Consider the following 27071-nt stretch of genomic DNA (forward strand, 5'->3'; position numbering starts at 1 on the left):
TGTCCAGTGTTTAATTCCATTAGGAACATCTAAAATTTCACTTAGCAAAAAAAAAAAAGTCATCCCACAGAAACGGGAACAATATCAGATTTGTCCCAGCTGACCTTGGCATTAGTTACACAGCCAAAGTCAACAACAAGTTTAGGAAAACCATGTATGGTCTATTATGTGTGACTCTAAAAAATGCATATCATCAACACAGGTTTTAATCATGCACTCTCTACTTAATATCTCAACTGCCTTACAATAATGTTGCAACTAGCAACTCCAGAAACAAGGGTAATGAAAATGGGGACACAGAGCAGCTTTTGTCATATAATCTTCCCCAGAGATAGAAGAAAATCTTGGAAGGAGACATTTTCATTGCTGTTGATACACAGCAATTTAATCCTGCACCAGTAGCTGTATCTTACTGGTTTTATGTAATGAATAGATACTTCTACATAATCTTTTCATTTCAGTTTTCAAGAAAAATATCACCAGTGTGGGTGTTTTAAAGAAATACAGAGTAATAAAGCTTATAAACCAATTGGGATAGTTATGCTATACAAGTTCTTCGAAAATACTTCCAATGTCTAAAAACGTGCCTAAGCATACTAAAAATATCCCACAGAGAAAGGGAAGTTCAGCTCCTTGTTCATATCCAGTAGGTAGAGAACTCATGATGCCCTCCCTTCCTCCAGGACAGCCAGCAGGAGAGGTAAACCACAATGCATTCGGTGGATGTCAGGAATTGTTTTCTCCCTGCATTTCTCACGGTCAGGGCTGGAAAAGTCATTGCATCAGAGAGAAGAGGAAAAATTCTGGAAACCTCTTCAGACTTCAAGACAATTCCAGAAAAAATTCACTCATGGATTACTTTCCCTCACATTATAGCTGCCTTGGATCCTGCTGTCCTTGGCATCTTCTCTTCCTGCCATCTTGTGCTTTGATCTATTTCTTATAAGTATATCAGGCATTATGGACAGCAGGAGAAACTGTACCTGCTTCATCTTATTGGCTACTACAATCGTGTTCAGTACCAGCAGGTGAAGATGAACAAAGAGGGGGAGGTGGCTCATTTCTGCATTGCCTGGGGTGACTGGCACAACCCTTACATGCAGGACATTTACTTGCATCTGGTTCTCTATTATGCAAGTCCTTAAACAATTATCTGCTACAATGAAATTGCTTACTAGGGTGTTACTGGTTTATGAGAGCTAAGCTCAGAAATTGCTTGGGAAGATTACATTAGAAATAAAGAACCTTTATTGAATTACTATGCTTTATCCATTTCAAAGAAGCAGCAGCTTTCCAATGCTTGCCTTGTCAGTAGAAGACATTAAAAAGTTTCATTAGCACAATTAGTGCTTTTCATCAGCATCAGTTCTTTCTCTCTCAGTTGCATTGCTCTCAGTGAATGATTAGTATTGAAATCCTCTTCTCTCTGAATGTTTATCATCCTGTTAGATACAGTTGGAAGTTTAATTTTTCAGGGCATTGTCAAATAAAATGTGTTGCTGTTCTTGAAAGTAAAATACTACACAGATAGCCAGAGCCCCCCTGGGGACTGTTTCTAACAGTGGACTATTCCTATCTAGCAATGATGAAACAGATACGTATTGTGGCACATATTTTTTTCTTGCAAAGCATTACTAAAATGAATTACAGAAATTAGCAACTGAAAAGAATTGTGAAAGAATTACTTTCATGTAAGGTAATTTCTATCCAAAAGCTATTTAAATGAACAGTGCAGCAAATGTAGGCTACTCAATATATGGCAGTAACACTCACAAGGCTCAGATTCTGAGCAGGTAAACTTTTCTATTTTCACAATGGAAGAGAAGAATCTGTTGGAACAGGAGACTCACACACAGTTTCTAGAGATGCGTTTCCCTCCATGCTCTTTGTCAAATGATTGATATATCAAATTCAGCAAGATTTTAAAAGGACCAATAATTTTTTTTTTTTCTGTTTTTGGAATGGGGCTAGAGGACAGTCAGTCATCACAATTGCTCTGTAAGATGATCTCTATAACATCCTGAACAAATTTAATGACAAAGACTGCCTAAGCAATTCACTTCGTACTTCAAATCTCATGTATCTCCCTAAAGCAACTTCTTTGTGCCACCTGTTAGGATTGTATTTCTATCTGAAGTCATAAGCCAGGAGTAGTTAATGGGATGCAAGATTAGAAAAAAAATCATCTCCCCCAATTCAGATGCTCCAAGTAATATGCAGGACAGTCAAAAATATATTTTCTCTAAGTCAAAATGAGTCAAAGGGCTACTTGTAATTGAAGGAATGGCTTTCCACCAAGCAGCAAGCCAAGGACAGCCAAAGTCACTGAAAGCTATGGAGTAGGGTTTTCAGCTACAATTTATTTATTTATTTTATTTTTCCTATCAAATCTCTCTGTAACTTCAATTCCATCAAATATTGTGTATATTTGATCCTGTCCTCGTATTTTGCATTTACCTATGGTATTTAAAGCACTGCGTTACTTTAAAACAGTTTTCATTTTCTTACAACATGACTAAAAAAACCAGCTGAATATATTTTTAAATTATTGTTGGTTTTGTTGTTATTATTATTATCATCGTAGAACTGCTATCATAATCTTTATACTTTCTTTAATTCCTTTCAGGACATACATTTTGCATTCAAGTGGCTATGCAGAGTCTTAAGAGCTAAATCATGGAGAAGAGATCAACAATACACAACAGTATTAGTAGAAACAAATCTGCATGACATTTAATATTGCACTTCCCTGTTCACGTGCTGGTTTATTTCACATTGAAGAAAAAAGTTATCAGGCATCTTGCTCCATACCTAAAGGGGATTACAAGTCTTGGAATGGGAATAAATACACAAATAAATGAACACCAACAAATATACTTAGTAGAAGCAGAAAGCACACTCTAACTCTATTCATCTAAGAGCAGACTCCAGTATACATATCTAGTGTTTCACTTCAGTGCAATATCTTTAAGGTCCATTGGGAAAAAAAAATTTCTAAATTTAAAGAAAAAATATATTGTGAGAGTTATAAATTAAAATAAAGATTGATTGATAAGTTGAGATTTTGAAGGCTGGCTATTTTGATGGGAGATGTGAAATGCTTTTTACTTACTTACTTCCTTGTTGGTTTTCCAGTCTCACCACAAATTCATACAACTGCAGTTCAGACATTCACATGCAACTAGTTTCTGCATCCTATGCTAAATGCCTTACTGACCAGTTTTTAAGACTGTTGACAAGCTACTTAGATACTGGAAACAGAAAAAAAAAGATAAGAAAATGGTGGGCTGAGAAAATTACACAAGAGAGAGATTATAAATAATGTCCTTCTTGACAGAAAATAAATCTTTAGAACCCAAAGGGTAAAGGAGAAACTAAGATTGACCTCCTACTGTTGAATCAGCTGTAAATTGTCTGAGTCATCTTGATTCTCAGCTATGAGAAAGCTCACAATTCAATGGAGAATAAATTGCATAAAGAGCTCTGCAGAATGCATAACCAAGGCAGAGATAGATGTCAGCCAGGATCTCCTGAGAAGCATGAATAAAAGCCATTGCTCTATTGCTACAAAATATATCCCCGACAAAAACTAAAAAAGGACAAAACCTATCAGTGCAGTTAAGCACAGTTCAGAGCTCTGTGCTAAGAAGTCAGAAGTCCCTTGCACATTAAGGCAATTTTTTCACAAAAATTTAGATAGGTAGTTGATGAATGTAACTCTGAAATATCTGAAGTACATAGAAGTCAATATTCTCACAGGTACATATATTAAAGGATCTGCCCACTGCCAGAGTTAGTAGTATTCTAATTCCTGCATTCAAAAAAGGTAAGTTTAGTAATTTCTGAAACTTAATACCAGGTGAAAGAATTATACCTTCTCTAGAGATTCCAGTGAGTATACTTATATGCACAAGTGGAAAAAAAGACAACCAGAAAAAAACACATATATTGTTTAAATAGTACCACTTAATGCTTTTAGTAGGAGAATGCCTAAGCCTAAAATTGCAAAAGTGTGCAAGATTAGCAAAAGTTTGCACCTGGTGATACTGAGTAGTTACAAGATTAGTACAGTTAGATTTAGGGTAGTTAAGACTGAGTCCAGCAGGCATTTTTGACCGCTAACTGCCATGTCTAAAATATGTCCATTAAAGAGAGATAGCTAAGGTTACTTCACAGCTGTTACCTGGACAGCTGTTTTCAGCACAGGTTAGAAAAAGATTCTTCACTAAACAACAAAAGGGTTAAAACATCTTAGAGAAAGCAGAAATAAATCCGATTTTGCATAAGAACAGACAAGGCAGGGAAAACTTAGGTCAAAGGAAAACTGAACAATACTCTTGGACAATAATTGGCCATTGGAATCTAAATTTATGGTCTGTCATAGTAGCTGCATGAGTTGGTACTGCTGGAGAAACTACCTTCTGATACTGCATGGCTTTGAGGAGATTAATCTCAAACCTGATGCTTACATTAGCTTCTTGAATGGAAAAGTTACCAGCAGGAAAACAATACATAAACAAGTGCAGCAACATACCATAAGAATTCAATGTCTGATACAGAAAACCAAGTATAAAAGAGACTGCATAAATGATGCCTTGAACCAGCAGAAGCTCTTGACAGCATATAACAGATGTTTGCACAGCTCAAGTTCTGCCATGCAGATTCAATTTTTGAGCTTTCAAAGTCTTACAGAATTTACATCTTTTCCTCCAGCTTGGGTAGTCAGATACAAACCCCTAGTTCCATCCACTAGGATCAACAGATAAAGAGAGGTTCATCTTTTTGAACTAGACTAATGAAAGTGTCTGGAAGAGATGACAGAATACCCAGGTGCATCTTTTCTATCACTTGGGAATTGAAGAGGACAGAGGTTTTCGGAAAGGTTGACAGTAGTAGCTTACAAGACTGTTCTGTAGAGAAAAGCTGACATTTTGAAAGGTATAGAGCTTAGTATCACCAGAAGAATGAAGTCTGCAGAGACCCTGGTTTTCTTACCACTGAAAGTTTCTGTGCATCTTATCTGTTTAGATAATTTCTCTCCCAAGGTTAGAAATAAGTTAGGAAAAAAATTCCACTAAATATTGCCAGAAAGGCCAAGAGCACAGAAACTAGATCTACCAAATAAATTATCTCCTGATGTAACATCATTGCTTAGCAGAGTTAAGCCTATGCTTGGGAGCAAGCTCTAAGTGGAGAAAACCTTATTCTGCCTTGTTGCAAGAGAGAAACTAGTCTTAGCATTCCCTAATGTAAATCACCCTGATCTCCACCTTTTCTTTTGCTCCTAACCTGCAGGCTACTCATGAAGAAGTAGTATTTTTCTGAAGAGAGTGAAATAGAACCTGACTAACATGTATGTCACTATTCCCTGCTGTAACTTCCGACAAGCACCCTCACATCTCCTTCCAGGGCTAAGGTACTTACTGACCTTCATACAGCTTTAGCTGTGCTGCCCCACGCTGTGCGGCCCGTTTACCTCCCAGCCAGGAGTGCCAGGCCGAGCCCTGGCTGAGGGCTAAGCCCCTGCTTCCCAGCTGCTGTAGAGCTCAGGAGAAAGTGCTGCTAGGACATCAGCAGCATGGAGAGCAACAGCATCTCAGACACACTTCTCTGAAAAGCAAGCTAGGACTTGCGTACAGTCCCATGTCATGCCCTGTATCACATTTACGCCTGCTCAAATGCTTTAATACTCAAGTCAATAAAGGCTGACAGATTTCCAGGAAAGCAGATTTTTTCTGTGTCCCATGCAAAATAAACTCTTGAAATACATACTGGCAAAGCCACACACAGCCACTTAGTTACTACTGTGCCTCTGCAAATCACCAGTTTCTCTGACAGATAGCCCAGTCCTATAAACTTTGCAGAGACGCCAGGTCTCTACAGGCAATCACCACCAAATGACAGTCACCACTACTGCCACTGGAACCTCACGGCTTCTATGCCCTTTAACTAGTATACAGGAGTTGGTTTTGTGGCTGTATGGCTGCAGATACTTGAACCCTTACCTGATACCTTCTTTTGCTCTCCAGCTGCAACCTAAGTGTAAGCACAATTGTTGCCTTGCCATGTCTCTTATGTATGTGAGTGGACTAATTTCTTCTGCTAGAGAAGTGAGGAACATACAATGAAGCTTTTAAAGGAAGGCTGAGAAAGCTCACAGACCTTTTCATCACCCAAATACCTAAACACAGGTGCTCAAATATTGCATACTTCTCTTATTCAGTTGCTTTAAAAAAAGAATTACAGCTGTTACAACATTTGGATCACCTTTTGATCTTGGAGAAAAATGATAATAACAACTGATTATAGAATACAGTACTGCTCCAACATATCTGTTTTCTTCTTCCTGTGTATATTATCACATGTGGGTGTAGAATTGTTATTCAGATTTTACAAATAACGAGCCAGAAGTTGAATAAGGCTAAGCAATTCCCCCCAACATTCAGGAATAGAAACCATGTCTCCTGATCCCTGTCTACAGCTCTAGTTGCTCAGTACCACCTCCCTAATGACTTCCATGACATAAACTTATATAATAGTATCATGGCATCATCGGGGTTTTGGATCTCCTAATGCCATTAGATTTGATGATACAGAGGTCATGCATCTTGATGCGGTCTCAGTGTGACATAGCACAAGCAAGAAAAGCCAGTGGATCTGCAGTGATTTGTGTCACAGTGGATCACAAGCATTACTTGAAAACAGTGAACACAAATTGCCAAGTTACAAAACTAGCTGAAATGATGTGACAGAAATAATGCCAGACAATGAAGCAATTTTCTATCCACATGGAAACAACTTCCAAAATGTGCTGATAAAAAAAAAAAAAAAAGGTAATTTAAAAGGCAAAGAAGAAAGACTCCATGGAGGATGAAAATTTCTTCAGGAAAGGTCACTTAAGCCATAATGTTTACACCACAAAAAACTTTTCCTTGGGATGTTGCTGTATTCTCCCTCAATTTACGACATACCCCACTCTCCATTTATCAGATGTCTCTAAATGAATCACAGAAGGATCTAAGCATCCTACAGCAACCAAAGCACTGGTTTCCCAGTATCAGTGTGAGGTAAGGAGATGGGTAGCAAGACACAGAGAGTCTAGGAACTAGATCCACAGGGGAATCTTAATGCTCCTCAACTTTAGCTTCTGAAGTCCAATATTACAAATAAGTTAGGAAAAAACTTCCACTGGGCAGGCTGGATCGATGGGCTGAGGCCAATTGTATGAGGTTCAACAAGGCTCAGTGCCGGGTCCTGCACTTGGGTTACAACAACCCCATGCAACACTACAGGCTTGGGGAGGAGTGGCTGGAGAGCTGCCCGGCGGAAAAGGACCTGGGGGTGCTGGTCAACAGCCAGCTGAATATGAGCCAGCAGTGTGCCCAGGTGGCCAAGAAGGCCAATGGCATCCTGGCTTGTATCAGAAATAGTGTGGCGAGCAGGACTAGGGAGATGATCGGCACTGGTGAGGCCACACCTCGAGTACTGTGTTCAGCTTTGGGCCCCTCACTACAAGAAGGACACTGAGGTGCTGGAGTGTGTCCAGAGGAGGGCAATGAAGCTGGTGAAGGGTCTAGAGCACAAGTCTTATGAGGAGCAGCTGAGGGAGCTGGGGTTGTTTAGTCTGGAGAAGAGGAGGCTGAGGGGAAACCTTATTGCTCTCTACAACTACCTGAAAGGAGGCTGTAGTGAGGTGTGGTTCAGTCTCTACTCCCAAGTAACAAGCGACAGGACTAGAGGAAATGCCCTTAAGTTGCGCCAGGGCAGGTTTAGATTGGATATTAGGAAAAATTTCTTCACTGAAAGGGTTGTCAAACCCTGAACCAGGCTGCCCAGGGAAGTGGTTGAGTCCCCATCCCGGGAGGTATTTAAAAGACGGGTATCTGTGGTGCTTAGGGACATGGTTTAGTGGTGGACTTGGCAGTGCTAGGGTAACAGCTGGACTTGATGATCTTAAAGGTCTTTTCCAACCTAAACAATTCTATGATTCTATGATTAAGCACCACTGAAACCCCTGGAACAACTGCTACCAAACATTGCCTAAAATCCAGGCATAACAATGCCCAATTGCCTCTGCAGTAAGGCCCAAGTGGCATATTCAATACACCGCATGAAGTCTGTGGTTGAGCAGAAAATTGAATGCAAATCCCCCACTCTCCCTCAGCCTGAGCAATGTTTATCTGAAGATGTTCCACTTTGATGTGCAGTCCACAGAATTCAATGACACCAGTGTGCACAAGTAAGTCAGGAAAGATTGTGCTCAAAATGTAGCTTAATCGTCTCCCTCAGGCTCCCTCATACCAAATCAGCTGGCAATCCTGGAAGAACCATCAGGATTTTTCATTATAATTAGCATGCATTAAAAGATAAGTGAAATGGTGCCTGAATTTTATACGTGATCCAAATGTTTTGGATGTAGAAATGCCTTAAGAGAAATGGGAACAAAACCTCCGCCAATATAAATGGATGCAACTACTCTAAACTGAGTTACCAGTGTAAAAACTGCCCTATGAAGAAGTTACACTCTCCTTCACACCAATCTTTTATTGGGTTCCACAAGATATATATTGTTATATAGTAATATATTTGTTACAACATAATTTGGTCCATTCTCTAGAAGTGAGCTTGCACCTAGCCGGAAATGGGACATTTCCACACCACAGGCCTTGCGTGACTGCAATGTAGTGCACTTACTTACACCGAAATGCTAGCACAACATTTACTACAGGGACTAAGGGGCTGTACCTGCCAGCCTCACACAGTCAAATGCAATGAGCGCGCCCCTGGCCACACACACAGCTATGGCTGTGCAGCATCCTTATCCATACCCCTCTGGATCTAACCCTGGCTAACCTAGCTTTAGCACAATTAGGTTAACAGTGGGGATATAGCCATAGCAGCCAGGCACTCCAAAATCCCTGCAGGAGGCAAGTTCTGCTGAGTTCATGGTGGGGCTGAAGCGAGCCACCTTAAAGTCAGATTAAATAGAGCCAAATAGACCTATGCCGTGCTGCAGCTCCAGCTCCATGCAGGGCAGACATAACTGGGGTCAGTTCTGCTATGAGCATGATCTACAAGCATCAGAGTAAAGAAAAGGAATTGTTTATAGTGCCTCAGTCAGAATAGTCTCAAAAATAAAAGTAAAGAAACGCAAACTGGTTTAGATGGTGCTTAAGTTACTCAATATGCATTATTCCAAAATGTCTCCTGTTCTGACAGACTGAGCGACCTTGAACAACTAAAGTAACTTTCTGTTCCACTGCTCCCTATCTTTAAAATTAAAATAATGATATTTACTCTCAAATGTAAGGTCGTTTAAGACTGATGAATGAAAAGAATTCTAGACTGACGGAGTATTATTATCAAGATTTAACCACCAATACTTATATGGGTCCAGCTCAGAGGTACTTCACTCTCCTGGATTCTGGCACTTCAGAACATCACATCCACTTAAAATGAAATTGCAGGCATAGGGACCCCCTTCATTCCCTCTCATGAAAAAAATACAGTATGGGGACAGAAATTTTATTCACAGCTGCTGTAAGTGATTGCCAACTAGCAGATAGCAGTCCATGTTGAGATAAACATAAATATGTTGGTAAAATATAAATCTGTTGCTGCTGAGAGCATTTTCTTAAAAAATATACCCAAGAACTTAGCAGTGCATCTACAGTATTTTCTTACCTCAACTAATATGAAGCATGGCAATGTCATGTAGCTTCTCTGAGACTGACACCTGCTGTTCGAAATCATGTTCACCTGTGAAGGAAACAAAGTATATTGTGTCCATCTGTAGGAAGCCAGCATTGCTTAGAATAATGTGCCCACAGCAAACTATAAAAGGCCTGCTTAAAACACAGATTTGTACCAAAATAAGGAATGGTGAGAATTACAACAGGGTAGAGGACTGTTCATGTGCGCTCCTTTATTCCAGTATGAAAGACCTTCAAGTTAATTTAGATTTTACTATTTTGTTAAATCTATTCCAGCCATTTTTGTTCCAAATAACAGTATCTGTGCAAAGATTTGTACTTAAAATTGTTTTAATTATATTGCTGCATACTTCAACAAAACAAATCCTTTATCTCTTTTCAGCAGAGCTTTTCTAATTCTATTGACTTCAAAGAAACTTAAGCATGTTCTTAAAGTTTATACTAGAGGGGTTTGCTGAAGGGGCATTAGTTGAAGGCTTAAAAGTTTTCAAAACTAAAATTTTAATCTACCAGGCTTCTACAGAAGCATGGGAACACAGGACTAGAACGAACTACCAAGCTGTGAAGTCGTGTCTTGCAATCACAGTATAGTAGATTTCTGGTTCTGAAGGATCCACAGAATATTTATTCGCAATACCACAGCTACAAAAACTTTCCTAGTCCCTTGCAAGAAAATTAAGATCTGTTGTTAAAAATAAAACAAACCAAAAAAGCAATAACCGCCTGAAAGAAAAACCTGCACTATAATCTCTGCCATAGGAAAATAAGAGCAGAAAACAATGCACTGTGGATGTAATGATCCTAGGAATCAGCCCATGACTGGAATAGTAAATTCACTAATATCTCCAGAGGAGTTAGCATCTTCAAGAATTAGAAAACTTCTAAATGCTGGGCAGCCCCTCTAGAGTGCTCTCTTCTTCCTTAAAAAAAAAAAAAAAAAAAAAAAACAAAAAAACACAAACAAACAAACCAAAACCAACCAAACACTATTGCTTTGATTATTTAATTTTTAAAACTCTAGTTTTAAAAGCTTCTCTCTAGGCTCTTCCTAAAAGATACTGAAATAGTCCTTTACCCCTCTTCTGTTTTTCTCAACTGTGCCCCTTACTGTTCTTCATTTCTGTCTCACCATTCCCTCCTTTTTTATGTTTTCTCCTTCCGGTCTCCCTGTGTTCCCCCTCCAGTTTCTCTTTATCCTTTTCACATACTCCCTTTTCCTCATGCAGCTTCTCTCACGTAGCTCATCTTCCAACATCTTGCATCTCCTTCTCTCTCTCTTCCATGGCCTCCCAGATCCATCTTTGATTCCCTTTGCTCTACTAAAGCTCTGATGCTTTAGTAAGCTGTAGCTGACTCTTCTCCTTCTCCCTCCCGTGCCCTGCCTGTGCATGTGCATATTTCATACAGGGCTTGGGGCTGAACAGTCCAGGAGGCAACACACTGAAGAGAAGAGACAGCAGATGCTTCCAAGCAATATCGGAGAAACAAACTCTGCTCTGTATGTGTGCAGCCTGGCTCTCAGCAACGCAGAGAGCATCTTTGATGCTCTCCTCCCCTCGTGAAGGTGGCTGAGGGAGTCTGACACTGTGCCTCCCTCCCCTTCTGAGTCAGTAGTAATGATGTGGAAACAGAGCAGTTGCTCTGTTCAGTGAGACTTGTGCATGCACCAGCTGGGGTCTCTCTGGGAGCTATGAGCTTTTCAGCTGGGACCCTGTCACTCTGGGCATTTTTAGCTCAGTCTTTGGTGCTATCAAACACAGCAGTCGTTATCTGCATTCAGCTTGTGTTTATCCAAAGCAATGAACAAGAAAATGCTTCATAAGCAAGCATATGGTCTTAAAATCTCTCTCAGATTGTTAAAGGCTGAACTTATTTATCAAGCAAACAGAAAATGGTGGCTCTGCTGTTGATCGATTTACTTGTACGCACCCAGGGCCAAACTCTGCTGTTCATATTCCATTCAAATCCGCACTGAGGCAAGAGTCCCAGAGACTCCTTGACACTCCATTATACAGTTACATAATACAACCATTAATACTGCATGCGGAGATGTGCATGCACAGCTACTGCACATTGGAACTATAGGCTCAGCTCATTAAAGAGACACCAACATAGCAGTTATTTATAATTTATTGAGTGCTAACAGTACCTTGAAGAAAAGAGAACAAGCTCTGAGCATTAAGGACCAATACATGGCTGCTCTTCAGCTCTTACCTCAAGAACAAAAAGGGCCTAAGATTTGTCTTCTCCAGCACGGCATCAAAGGAGAGACGTGTTCTTGTTCATGTTGCGTTAAGTACTGCAGATGGGTGTCTGCCAATGCCTAAAGCATTCAGTGCACCAAAATGGGGATGAACTCTAGAGCCTGAGGTGTGTCCCAGAATTTCCTTTTCCATAACATGGAGACAGACACTGGTTGGAGCCTGGAACACCCTTTACACAGGATAAACAGATACCAAATGTGAAATTGCCTTTCCAGAGGTTGCTGCTGTGAGTTTGAACGAAGATGAGTGAGCCTGAATGAGGCATCAAGAAGCCATCTGTGAGGGCACGGCTGAAATGCTACAAGCAGCCCTAGAAATAGCTCTTGGTAAAGAACTAGTTCTGTTTTAGTAATATGAAGTCTTTTTATGTAACTAGTTACTAGGCAGCCTATGAAACAGCTTCTCTGGCAGTACCCCACTGTATGCATTAGGCAGCCTGCCTCCCTCCAGCTGCTGTTCTGGGGGTATGCCTAACAGCAGCCTGAAGGATCACTCTCCAGACAAGCCTACCCCTGCCACATGTCATCACCGATCTGCCTCACTGCTAGACTAGGGAGTCATGTTCACATCTGTGCTCTCTGTTTTTGGAAGAAAGACTGCAAGCGCGCGCCTCCAGGAGGAGCTCCGGACAACAGCGCTTGACTGAGCGGCGGTACCCCCCTGCAGCTCCAAATGGCGGCTGGTTAGGCACCACAGGTGGATTTCACACTTGGCAGCTGTAGGCTGAACATCCTCAATTCAGACAGTTGTTGCGAACATGCTCTCAGTGTTTCTGATCCCATTTGCATCAAAATCCATTCAATTTATAAGAAGCCTCGGCACCTCTCCTCAACATGAGAGAATTGCATTCATGTTTCTAGGGTGGTTTTTTTTTTAACTTTTAGCTACTGTGTAAAGGGGTAGGAGTTTGGCAGCAAGACCATGGCCAAAACAGCAGAATGTTTTTACAAAAAGCAGTCGCTGCCCTGCATTTTGCCTGGAAATCAATTCTATAGGCAATTTCTAGGCATGCCTACTGCCTCAGGTACTTCAGGTTCACAGGGAGACCTTCTCTTTGGATGTGACATCAACAATGAGCTCTGAGAAACTCTAAACAACTTTTAATGTAAAAAAGTAAGATGCCTAGAGTTTAAGCACTTCCAACATTACTCAGAAACAGAAGAGGAAGTACTTGGGCTTACAGCTTGAATATGACTTCAAGTGATTTACTTAATACCACATTTCTGCCAGAGCCACAAAATGAACTCAAATATCCTTAGTTCTGAAAGGAAGTCTCCTAACCTTCTCGTTATTTTACTACTTGTATTATTCACAGTTGCCATTTGTATGACTGTCTTCTGGCACGTCTCTTTTTTGGTGAAAGCCAGCGTGAGGGCAATTTGAGAGCCTGGTGCTGCCCGTCTTCCATACCTTGTTATAGAAGTGCCAAGCAGCTCTAAGACACTACTGTATCATTACAAGATGTCTATTCCATCACAGGTTTTGCTGTAACTTGGGATTCAGCTAGAAATACAAATGGCATATTCTATTTCATTTGTCTCTTTCAACTGATGGGTGAAGTTCACCTACACCAAGGAAAAAGTACTTATCAATAATTCAGGAGATGTAAAGATATGCTCTGAACTAAAAAAAATCTACTAAAATGCAAATAAAGCTCACTAGAACTATCTGTAGCACTTATACTCCCCAGTGTGGTAAAAATGTAGTGGCTTGCCAGAAGGTAAACAGAGAATGTGTCTGGGGAGTGTTGTATTTGTCAAGAAAACAGGAAAATAAGGTCACTGTGCTATGAAGAAAACAAATCTTCATGATAGGAAACCATTTTTATGTGCCAAATCTATATAGGCTTCATAGAGGTAATGGAGAATGGAGAAGATGATGACATTTTAATGAAGAAAAAGAGAAAGAAAAACAATGAAGATACTTTGAGATACCGACATTTATATCTATCATTTATATCATTTGTATCTATCTATTTATCATCAGTATCTATTCATAAGGAGGGCGAATGTGCTCCATGAATGTAAAGCATAAGAGCTTAGAGTTTGTGGACTAAAGGATATGTATATACCGCCTGATCAATTTTCCAAGATGAACCAGCTGGGGAGTCCCTGGAAGGTCCAGATTCTCTGCCCAGGTTGATAACCAACACATTGAAACACACAAATTGGTCTGGGCACGGCAGGAGTTTCCTGGGGAAGCCTTCAGGGCAGTCCAGAATTTCCACCTAGATAGTTCCTGTACTGATTAGTCAAACACTTAGCTGTGAAGGTGGCTAAGAATTCAGTTAACCACTTTGTCTCAGGTTAGTCCATTGTTTCAAATTGTCCACTATTTTGTCTCTGCAGATGGCCAGACTGAGAGTTCCTGCACCACCCAGCGGACTTCCCTGGATGAGCACAAAGGCACAGCCCTGATACCCAGCTACACAAAAATTGTAGTTACAGTGCAAACTTGAGGAGTTTCATACTTAAAACTTAAATTTCACAGCTCTTGTCACTGCTGAATTTCATTGGGGAAAAAACCCACACTTTTTAAAGTTAATGTTTCAGCAGTTTATACTCTATTGATGGAAAATACTGTTAGTGAAGATTTCCCTTTTTATTTTTACCTATGTTCCAGCTACCTCTCTGTTCCATGCATATGCACAGAGACAGCTGCTGTTTCAAACTCTACTCAGGCTTTCACAGATAATGAAGTCTCTGTTCTTACATCAGAAAGAATTCTTACATGATATAAAGCTGACAAAAATCAGCTTTGGCTGATTTTTTAGCTTCTCTAAGGCTGAGAAAAATCATCAGAGGAAAATATTGTTAATAACCTGAACGATATTCACAGTGGAAATACTGAAATGTATATTCAGAACAATCTTTAGAAGAACAAGTTCACTAGGTTTTCCACATTTTCACACTATTCTTCCTCTTCCTCCAAGAGGATTTCTCTTACGTTTTAAGCTTCGGTGCTGCGGTAATTAAAAGTCTCTTTTCCCTGGTGCTGATATTAGTGTTGAGCTTGGAGTGTGAGGAGAGAGGACAGACAAAGCATGGGAAGCTAACTCCAACTCTATGAACAGCAAATGAGCTCTTTGAATAACTGACAGAATAGAGATGAGCCTGGTATCTAGTGTAACCTGAATATCAAACCAAACTACAGAATATCAAAGAACTCATCTTCAGATACGTGTGATAAAACAGAGAAATTTGTACACTAATGTTTATACCTTTTTCATGTGAAATGCTAGGGAGTTTGTTCTCAGCCAAATACGTGACATTTTTCCAAATTGCTTTTCTCCTATAAAAATACTGTAAAATGAAAAAACAGGAATGATGATCCTTTCAGGCTCCAGATCTGCCAGAGTAAGAAAAGAAATACACGAGAACCAATTCTCCCCAATAGCAGAGAGAACGTATCTCTTACAAACATAACAGGAAAAAGGAACAGAAGGAACAAGGCTTATACTGATAGTAAAGATGCTGCGGGAGAAATTACTATTTAAGATAACTTGGACACAGATCCTACAGATCAAAGTCAACATTTTCCTGTATATTCAAAAGCAAAGTGTGAAGCCAATGAAATCTAAACTGTGCAAGGATAGGTTGCTATCAGCTGAGAGACACATGAGAGAAGAACAATTGCAAATCACCCTGATGAGAGCAGGAAAAGGCACTCTCGGCTGCTTTTGCTACCTGAAAATTCATGAGTGCCACTAACTGGTGAACCTTAGTAATGAACTCAGATGCTCTTTCCCTCTGAAGCCCAGGGCAGTTACTTGCTTTGCCACTTCCTCCAAATAACCTTCCACCTCGCAAGTGCATTAATCCACAGCCAACAGGGTCCCTGTAGCATCTGCTGCGCCATCAGTGACTGCCAACGGACAGCAGCATCTAGGTCAAGAGTAAATGAAATGTGGAGGAGAATGTTATCGGCAGATTGGAGGCAGTGCGACATACACCAACACAGTATTTCCCCCAGTGATTTCCACATGTGTTGCAAAACTGTCTCTTATTTCATCATTCTTTGCTGGCCTTCTGATGGGCGTACATTTGTGATGATATTGGGAGCTAAATTGTGCTCTCCTGTCTTGAAATTAAACAAAATGAGTTTTTAAAAAACTGTAAAACAGTTGAAACAGTATTGAGAGACAATCATATTACCATGAAAGATTAAAGCTAGGAACCAGAGAAACTATATCCCTCTCTTTCTTAGATTACTCATTATCTGAAGATTAACATTAGGAGGACCTGCAACCCTGTCAAACAACAAATCAAAAGCTCCCACGGGAATTCAAATAGTAAAAAGTGTTATCAGCAAGAAGAGGATTCACTGGATTATGTTTGCAGCGACAGGATTAAGTTTTGCCCAACAAGCTGCATTATAAGAAATAACAAGGTCATTTTTATGTTAAGAAGATGAGGGAAGAATGCACTTGTTTTGCAAGCAGGCAAATTAATATGGGATTAACCAATAAAAGAAATTCATAAAATTACTTCATCTGTGAAATCAAGGCAAATCTTAATCCTATAGCTTTGTACTTAAAAAAAACTACACTGGAGTGAAGAAGCAAAATCCTGGTGCTGACATAAAATCTCATCCAACACGGATGCGACAACGACCCTCTAGTGTAATAACAGGAAGCCCTTGCCACTCTGAAGGTACCTACAAAGACACCTTCCCACAGTCAGGCAGCTGATTGTGGGAAACTCTGCAGAGATACTCGCTAAAATAGTTAGTACAGTGTAACTGTCTGGAATAATTCCCCATATAGAACTTGGAACAGCTTATTGTCTTCATTTTTCTCTCTGTTTTAGAATAAAAATATTCAAATATGTCGAATGTTTTAAACAGCTAGTCTTAGTCTGCAGCTTGCTCTGCAGTCAGGAATGGATTTACCAGGCAAGGCAAGATCAGCTGCAGCTCTGTGTATTACCAATGGCCAGTGAGGTATGAATGACACAGGCAGTGCAATGGGGTAGCAATACTGGCTCTGTTTTAAACCCAATGTAACCAAGTCTTGAGTCCTAAAAGTTCTGAACACATAATTCACAAATAAAACATAATTGTGTGAATTTAAACCTTTTTTTTAGTTGCACACTGATGACACTACAATTACTGCTGCTGAGAGTCCCTCACAGTCAAGGCTGGTAGTGCTGTGGAGGCAGTGGGTGAGTCAAGCTTGCTTGATGCATCCATGATTGCACCTACTTCTGTCCCACAGTTCGTTGCCTCACTCAATGCTTAGGTGAGTATTTAGGGTCCCTGAAGTACTTTATGGCCAGCCACACTTTCTCTATTCACTTTCCAGTTTGCTATATAGGATCTGCAGGGCCATTTGTGCATCGCTTATTTCAACTCTGGGACTGATCAGTCACAGTCACTACCAACGATGGATGTGGAGTCAGCCCACCGTAAGCCGTGGACATTGACCTATCTGTCATATAGCCTCATCTGGAATCAGATGTGAAACAGCTGCTGATAAAATTTATCCTGATTAATGTACTTTCTGTGTGTCTCATTAACAGTATTATTAGAACAAACTAATAACAAAGTGAGGTCATATTGTGATTTCCTCAAATTTATTCCATATTGACATTTCTTTCCTGAGTTTTTAATTCTCATTATTGCCAAATATCCAAATTTTGAGTTATGTTGATTAGTTTTGAGTAGATGTAAATATCATGCATTATTGTTTCTGTTACAAGGATCAGTTCCACCTTGTATTAATTAAAAGCTAGCTCACATGCCAGCCTGTGAAATTTGCTGTTTCTCAATATTTTTTGCCAGAAAAAAATCAACTGCTCTAATGTTCACCAAACGTATAGATAAAGAAGAAGCAGAAGTCACTACAGTCACATGTATATCAAAACTAATTTGTATTTAATAATAGCTGCATCTCAAGTTGTCTTGAACTGCTGATCTGCAGAATTCCTGATGGTGATTTTGGGGAAGCTGGGCTGAACACACTGTAATGATTTTCTTCCCAGCCTTTAGCTGCTACTTTTCTTTAAACTGTATCTTAAAATACGTTAAGTACTTGCCTCATGTGACTATGTAAGCAAGTTCTGTATTGCCAAAAAGATGTGATGCAACTACAAATGGGAGCGGGTATGGTTCTTTTTCAGAATCAGAGAGGTGCACCACGTCACCAGTATGAGTCTCTATGACACTGTAACAATCTGTTTATCAATTATTTCTCATTTAGACAAATTTGATGGAGGCTGGCATGTATAAATCTCTATATGCTGTTTCTTCAGATTCCACTTATTTGTTCTACTTCCTTCTGGCCAAATAAACTCAGTTCATTTCGGCTCGTGGAAGACTAAAACCTGGCGTTGTTTCCACTAAGATAAAATTCACTGACAGTTCTCAGCTTCTGCATAAGATGTAATTTGTGCATAATAATATGTGTAAAAAGCCACAATTAAACTTCAAAGAACTTAAGCGTGATAATCATCTTTATACTTCATTAAAACAGTAATGACTTAAATTTTTACTGCATAATTGTAAGGTTCCCAGTTAGCTTATGTATAATTTTTTTCTTCTTCTTAATCTCTGTTCACTAAAAAAATCACAGTAAATATCTTAAAGAAAAAAAAGAAAGAAAAAATGCGATTTTTTTTTTCACAGGGGAAATTTAAGTACAGACCTGTAAGTGAAGGTGTATGAGTCGATTGGCTGTGTTCTGGGCCTGCCCAAATACCAAAACACTGCCTGCACTGGCCACCTAAGTACATATGCTGAATCCTACAGACTCCCCAAATAAATTTACAGATTTCGAAATAAAAGTGAAATAGGACCTCTATGTTGTGTTTGCATTTTTTAATGATAAATTACATACTTCTTATTCAGGCAACTGGGATACCTCACAAAGGGTGGGTGTGAACTGCAGGATTTGCCAGCTACTAAATAACAATATGTTCACAGGAGTATATAGCCATACTATAACTTAAGGCCAAGTAAACAGAAAATATAACCTCAGCATGTGTATGCGAGATTCATCACAAACAGTTTGTGCTGTGGCTCTATACATGAAAGATTCATTTTCTAAATATGTCATTGCAGCCAGTGATTCAGAAGTAGAACACTTCCATCTGGCAACAGATGGTCAAGATGCATCTTATTTGTAGGAGAGTCTTCTGCTAAAAGAACTAGTCCTCTCCGCAATCTGTATAATCAGATAAGCAGCTTCTTTCTAGTATTACTGACACGAGAAACCACACCAGCACCTTATCTCACAAGATCAATCAACCCTGTATACACCTACATCCCTGCTTAAGTATTAAGCATCCTTCTATGTATCATAGCCACGTCTGCATTTCACTCCTAATTTTGTAGTTGATAATGTGCATGTTATACGGGTAACACCTGTGTAATTTCCCTAACTTGCTAGTTGGTGCTCTGAATCTATGTAACATTCAATCATATGTTGTGATGAGCTTATTGGCAGCTGTTCTTACTGACTGAGGGGTGCTTGCAGCTTCCTAGTAGCGTTTGCCAAGGGTTTGCAAAGCTATCCCCTCAGACTGAACCTACTGCATTGTTTCCTATGTTTTTAATCACTCATGCACAAGGAGGCAGTATCTGTGGGAGTAACAGATGGCTGCTAACAAAGTTGGTTTATCCTATTTCCTCCCTCTCCATCCCAGATATGTGGTGCCCATTGCTGGCTTTCTTCTCTAAAGGTTTTGGGAAGAATATTCCAAAGCTCAGCACATCCTAACCAACCATTCAATATTTACTCTTTGTAAAAATCCAACAGATTCTGTTTCACGATAACTAGAAAAAAAAAGAAAAAAGGGTTACTTTCACTCAATGACTTGTTCCTTAGGAGTTGTTCACTCAGCTCTAAGAAAAAGGGCTCCCACATCAGCTCTAGTGGAGAGTTATGAGTCATCAGATAAGAAAATTCAGCTCTCCCATTTGTATGTGATATGGTAAACAAGAAAAGCACTGCAGAATTAATTCAGTGCTTGCTTTGGTCACAGAATCTGAAGGGACTGTTGCCATGGGTACATAGAATCAAGTTTTTAAAGGGGATTTAAGGACATGACAGAGGAGAAAAGACAAGACAGCATGGAAGATTCAAGAACTGTAGATCCCTGAAGAAAATGAGGATCAGAAACACAGAGACCCAGAAAAGAAAAGTAGCCATTCGTGCCATGAAGACAAGGTAAGAGAAAAGACAGCCAACTGAAAGATCAAGGTGGAGAAATAAAAAGAAGAAACTGGCAGACACACGAAGGGGGAAAGAAATGCAGCTAGCTCTGTAAGACGAGAGTAAGGGGCAATGAAAATAAGGAGGGACTGGATCATGAGGACAATTAATTGCATTATACCGAAGATCATGACAGAGATCAGAAAAGAAGAAAAATAATGGATAAAGAAATAACAGATGAGGGATAAGGGAAGAAGAACATTTACAACATGAAAAACAGATATGTATGGATGATTGGAGATTTTCATTAAAGAGTCAATGAGCTGATCTGGAGGAAAGAAAGACCTGTGGTGTGGCAGGAGCAAGAATACATGTTGCCCTGAACTACAAAAAGTCATCATGGGAGAATCCACTATTCCTGCTTCATGCTGAAAAATGTCACTGCAAAACTCCATCAAGAACAGGATCAAAGAGCTGTCAGCTGGGAAAGACTGGCTTATCTGGTCTTTAATGGAATTCTTCCAGCCTCAAGAGAAGGAACATGTATGAAATACATACAATACAAGATTAAATAAACTGGGAGATGACTCAATGACTAATCTTAGAAGGAAGGTTTTAGGTTTCTTGGCCACTCAATAGAGGACTTTTTTCTGAAGGAAGGACTTTTTAAGGAAGGGACAGTAAGGAGAAACAAAAGATTATATTAAAGAAAACATCAGGTGAGTCAGTGACATAGGTGAAGAAATCTGGCTTTAAAAAAAAAGTAGTTTAAAAAAAAAGACAGTAAGCAACACCTGAAATGTATGTGCATAATGGAAAAGAACCCCTAGAGGGAAAGCATGTTGAAATAGCAGGTGTGACGAGGATACCAGCATCAAAAAGAACTTGCTGGCCAGGAAGCCTAAATACAGTGAGACGTCATTTCACAGTAAAGATGTGACAGATTGTAAAGAAATAAGAAGGGCTACTGTGGATGAAAGAGAATCTAGGTGGGTCAAAATCAGTGTGTAAAAGCAGTCCTACTGAGTAGTGTCAAAAGTGTCTGATCACCACAACTGCCTGGCTGGATCTTTGTTGTGAGATCAGTTGCAGAAAATGTCCATGTAAGTGTTCTTACCTCAAGACACTTACTAGAAAACACAGGGTTACCTGCTCTTCAATGAAAGTTTAGCTGCAGTGTAGCTTTCAGCTTGAGAAGCACAGCCTGGCCTGTCTTTATCTTGCTATTATAGTGTTAAGAAATGAATCACAAAGAAAAGAAATGTATTGTTTCAGAAAGGTCTTGGGAATTTTTATATTCTTGTGGAAGCTAAAGCTGTGAAAGGGCTCCCAAAAGAGTTTAGACACATTCACTGAGGACATGATCAGTTTTTAAACGTGATGATCCAGATGAACTTTCAGATTATAAATCACTAAATTCAGGATGTCTTTTCAGGGGAAGGATCATTAAGACATACTCTCTATTTCTTCTACTTTTTCCTTAAGTATCCTTTAATGGTCACAGCCAGAAACGGGAGACAGGCTAGATGGCCCTCTGTTCTAACTCAGCATGCCTGTGCTTTGAGTTTGAGACTGAAGCATGCCTTTGTAATGGGACAAGAGGGACTACGAACATTTACATCCCTGTTACTGATTGCCTGATTTCTTTATCCTATGGAGCATGGATAGGGACACGGTGATCAATGAGCCTTCATTCCATAACCCTTTTGCAGACAAAGAGCCAGAGGGCTTAATTTGATACTGGTAAAAAAACCTTCAACTCCACACTCCTAGAGAAAAGAAGACTTCACAGTTGGAAAGCTGTCTGGAAGTTGCCATCTCATGCATGGCTACTTCCAGGACCTTACTGCATGAAGCGACAGTGCAGTCTAAAGGGACATCCTAGAATATATGTGTAAATCATAGAAGTGATTGAAAAATAAAGTTCATGTGCTCTGGAAAAAAGTAATGCTAACGTACTATTTAGACTCGATGTCTTTCTTTTTCCATGAAAGATATGCTGAGAAAAGCCTCTTTCTAACAATTATCAATTAACATTTCATTTCACCAAGAGCGTGTTACTTTTTGTTTATGAGAAGATTGCTGCATATTTTTAATTGCTGTACAATTTACCACATGAAACAATCTTTTCCTACAGGAAGCTTATACTGTACATATGAAGAGTAAGGCTCTCTTGCTATAGGTTCTCTTGCCTACCACTACTGTCAAATAATCTAAGACAGATCAAAAGAAAGTTAAAGCATTGCTACTAGAAGATCTTAATGTAATTGAAACACCTCTCTTCTTTTTGAAGAACGGTGTGTTTTTCCTTCACAGTCAACAGACTTTCAAGCACTTAGGTCAAACATGTTTCAACTGGTTGAGACCTGTTGGAAAGCATCTTGCAAATGTCTTATGTACTATGTGAGTTTCTTTGTGATAATGAATGTTGCAGTGCCATGTGGCTCTGTTGAAGTCTGTAAAGAAGTTGCATAATTAGTAATATTCATTAAAGTTTCAATAATACTCCAAATGTATTAGCTGCTGTCCAGGCAGATAGGGAACAATAGTCACTGCTGTAAGTTGCTTGTAATTTAAAATCAGTATCAACCAATAAGGGAAAAACAAAGGTGTAGGCTCAGATTATCATACTGTCCACACTTACAAGGAAAAATATTTAGCTGAAATATTTTTTAAAGTATTTAGGTTAGCTAACAAAGACTACTGGGACAATGGCAGTACTTGAAAATGTGCAATGACCTATATTCATTTGAATGAACCACTGAAAGCTTTAGCATAGTCTGGAAGAACAACTGTGTAGGCAAAGAGGGATGCAACCTAAAATGACTTCTGCGCAATTAAGCACACAGTTCATAATTTAGCACACACGGCATTGAAAACTGACCTTTTAAAAAGTTTTTAACTATGGATATAGCCATGATCCATCTTCAGTTTAGCTACAGCTATGATTTAGACTTCTACTAGGCTTCTGGCTAACTTCCCTGAAAAAAATGCATAAATGGTAAACACCACATAGTAAAAAAGGGTGCAAATGCATCCCGCTGTCTCAGACAGTCACAATTTTTTTCTAGGTTTTTCTTTGTACTAACATTAATATAGTGTCTGTTCCTGAGGCCCAGATGCTACTGCAATAAAAACACTACAAGAGATAGATGGAAAGACAGATTAACATCTTGCTGCATATCTTTAAAAAGAATGTATTGTGAATAGACTTTTTTCAAGGTAGGCAGCAGTAGAAATAATAGAACAGGCGGTGACTACTTGACACTGAAATCTGAGACTGACATTTGAAGGATAACTTGAATTGTGATATTTGAAAGATTCTGGAAGAGAACTTAATGGTTCTTGATAAGGATTTATTTTTGCTATTCCCAGTTCTTTCCAAGCTCAAAAGAAAAAAAAAAGAGAGAAAGAAAAGACCCATGATCCTTCCATTTGCTGTTGAAATGAATTGGACTTTTGGCCTTATGTACAGAAAAACAGATCTCAACATCCTGCTATTTTCTGAATAGGTTTGTGCCTTTACTTTGCGGATATCACTTTGTATACTTTTGTGCATAATTTCAAATTCTTGAGATATAATTTATACCTTTTAAAAAATGGCCCTTGAAGCTGTTAATACTGGTGTCATCCAGACTTACTAGTCAGTGAAGGGCTAGCTTAAGGTGTTCTGAACACCTGCTTGTTATTTTTATATATAGTGAATTTTAAAGTGTGTTTGCAAGATAACAGAAGGAAGAATTGACTCTTGAAAGACTTTCTTGCTCTACGTGTATATCTGATTCTGTCAGTTCACAGAGGGTAGATATTCTCATCCTCTTAGACTTCTATGTATGACTTTTATGCAATGAAGCTCTCAGTCCTTACAGAGCTCTAACTCAGTGTTGTCAACATGGACTAAAGCAAGTACATCAGACCCTCTTGCTCTTCTGCACTGCAAAGCTTCAAAGCTTCCTGCTATCTCCTCAGAAGCACTGAGCGTTCTGGGTCTCAGCTGTCATCCTCAAACTGTTAAACATTGGTCAGAATTGTGAAAGTCTGCTGTAAGTCTGGGGATAAAGACAGGGACACAATGAACTTTTCTACCATCTACAGATTTTCACTGAAGGAACTAGAAGTCCTCTCCAGTCAAGTTGAAGGCTATGAAAGAACTACCCCAGGAATGCTCATCCATCACCAGACTCACTATCTCTTGCTTCAAGTTCAGCAGGAGGAGCGCCAGTGACAGGATAATTCTAGGGCAGCATGAGCATGTGTAGGCTGTCTGCTTCCCCTGTATAATGCCTATCTTATACAATTCACACCTGAAGGAAAGAATGAGGAAGAATGAACTGATGTCATGGGTTCTGAAAAAAATAATTGCATGGCCCACTAATCTCCCGAGAGGCCTTCAGACTCTCTGGTGATGACAGCAATATAGGAGACAAAAGAAAACAGCTGAGAACTATGCAGGTAAAAGCCATATTACTTTGCCTGGGATATTTTTGAGATTTGAAACAATGGACGTCATGCTACTGTCTCTCTTTGAATGCCTTTACAAAGCATTCCAAAAAGTATAACACAAAATCATCACATTTTCTGTCATATAATTTAAAAAATCAATAGATATCTATCCTGTAAATTATGTCAGGTTTAAAATATCAACACTACAGAATCACCAGTTAAATGAATAGCACATAAAAATTAATACACAAGTGGATATTTGAAATCCAGTAAATCTGAGATGAATTTTTATGAACAGCGTAGGTATAAGTTTAAGAAAAACTGTGAAGTAGAGTGGAGAGGAGGATGTAACAGAATTGATTAAGCCATAACTCTTTGTCTGCAGAACCCTGGCACAAAGCCTGCCTTCACTTCCAAGTGTGATTATGAATTTAAGAGCACTCTTAACCTCCTTTGTACTGAAAATTTGCCTACGTCTCATTCTGACTGGACAATATGATAGGCTAGACAGAGAGCTGATCTGCTTCATTACAGCACTCAATGTCAGGAGCACTTTTTTAAAAATTCATTAATTCAGAAGCCTATATGAACATGTATAAGTACCACCATGACAAACTATAGTCCATTATGCCCGTTCCTACCTGCTGCATACTCTGCAAAAATTTTCTGGTGCATCTGTTCAAAGTGCCAGAAGGTGCACTGTCACTAAACATCTCATTTTGAACAATGCATAGGACTAAAAAAGACAGAGGAAAGGAAATGAAAACCTATTTATGCGGGAATAAGTACTGCTGACACCACTGGTCCACCGGGTTGAGCATGTCTCTGGGTGACCTTACACTGGCTAGTCACTCATCACGCCACTACCTCCTCACTGGTCAATCTCTACCACGATGTCTCTCCATTTTTCTTTGAATAATTACTTTCTTCAAATTATCGAAAGGTACATAAATATGTACTTGATGATTTTCAAGAATAATAAGGTTTTTTAAGTATTTCTAATGTACACAAAAGAAACCTCAGAGTAGATAGGTAGTAGAGAGCTAGTAGGAAGCTGGAGGTTACAATTCCTATAAGAAGACCCATTTGTGCTTGATTTTTATGAATGGTGTACAAACACAGCCCGAAAAAACCACCACCAATGACACATATTAGGAAATATCTCTACCAGAAAAAAAAGATTACATTGTCACTACTAGAAAATAAAATTCATTATCAAGGTTGTTTCCTTCGCAACATGTTATACCATGATATTGGGCAGGAGGGAGTTGAAAACAAATTCTGCAAAATTTTACAGCCATACTTTTCAAGTAGACATTACTGGAAGGAACGACACTTGTTTTAGTACCCCATGTACCTGTGCATTGCACACACTTAGCACCCCTCGGTTTCATTATTGAAAATCTTTTCCCAGGAAACTAAGGATGAGGGATGTGGCTTAAGAAAGACTTCATGCAAAATCTCAAAATCTTTTTGCTATAGCTACATAACTGTAAATTTGAAAAAGAAGCTAGTACCTCTGTCTTTTGTACTTCCATCCATAACTGTTATCTATACCTGCACCTCTTAATGTTCCCAGGTACCTTTTGTTTCCTTCTGTACTTAGACTGTGACAAAGGTACCTCTGTTTCTCAGAGGTCTCAGCTGTGGGCATACAAACTGCTCTGTTCTTCCATCACATAGGCCAAAGGTCACATGCTGATTTTCCATCAAGAGTAGAGCCATCATTGCGATTTGTGCCACAGCTAATAGGCTGCTCAGAGACCTATCTCAAACCAAGCTGTGTGTCTTCCTAGTTTGGCCCCATTCTATAGGAAGAACATCCCAAGCATGGTTATGGTGGATGAATCTGGTACAAAATCAGTATAGCATGTTTGAGTGGGGCAGGAAGATGGGTAAATAGTGGGCAGATAGGCACTTTGTATGACAGGAATGGTACTGAATGTGTAGCAGCTTAGAGAAAAAATTAAGTGATATGTGATACATCTATTTAGTGGAAGTCACCCCTTCTAAGACCTCTTAATCTGGTTTCTAATGAGAATTTTAATAATAAACGTTAGGAAAGTAGTTGTTTTAACATTCATCCAAGACAAAAATAAAATCCTCACCTTACCTGCTGTCATAAGCTTGGAAGTGTTAGATTCTGTTCGCTCTAGGACTATGGTAATGATACATCTGGTGTTGGTACAGCTCATTATTTCTATGAAAATAGCTGTTCTCTATCCTGACCAGAAGGAATACGCCCGTTTGGCCTATTTTTGGTCACTTTATTGACCATTATTTCAGTTAGAAGAAAATATTTCCGTAACCACTTTACGCTCTTCCTCTTTAAACTGGCTTTTTAAGTCCCATCCTGGGTGTTTAGCTCAGAGTGAGGAACTACATTAGATAGAAGCGCATGATAGCTGGCTAGTGCTATAGCAATACAAATCAGGGACCTCAGCAGAAATGCACGGGTCACTGGTGCATTTAATGGAATTGCTGTTTCTTTTCTATTTT

General features: G+C 39.3%; 1 protein-coding gene across 6 annotated transcripts in view; it reads right to left on the reverse strand.

Moving 5' to 3' along the window:
* The window catches only part of PLPPR5 (phospholipid phosphatase related 5), a 233038-nt gene that overhangs the window by 56058 nt on the left and 149909 nt on the right, over positions 1–27071 (reverse strand). For 4 of the 6 annotated variants that reach the window (XM_082311956.1, XM_082311957.1, XM_082311954.1 and 1 more), the window contains one exon: positions 9685–9759. In XM_082311956.1, coding sequence (XP_082168082.1) covers positions 9685–9759 — 75 coding nt within the window. Of the gene's footprint in view, positions 1–9684; positions 9760–11927; positions 12147–15197; positions 15266–27071 lie in introns of those variants that run through there. The other 2 variants (XM_082311959.1, XM_082311958.1) reach the window with 2 other exon arrangements.

The sequence above is a fragment of the Platalea leucorodia genome (assembly GCF_965183815.1).
Source record: "Platalea leucorodia genome assembly, chromosome: 5".
NCBI classification, from domain to species: Eukaryota; Metazoa; Chordata; class Aves; order Pelecaniformes; family Threskiornithidae; genus Platalea; species Platalea leucorodia.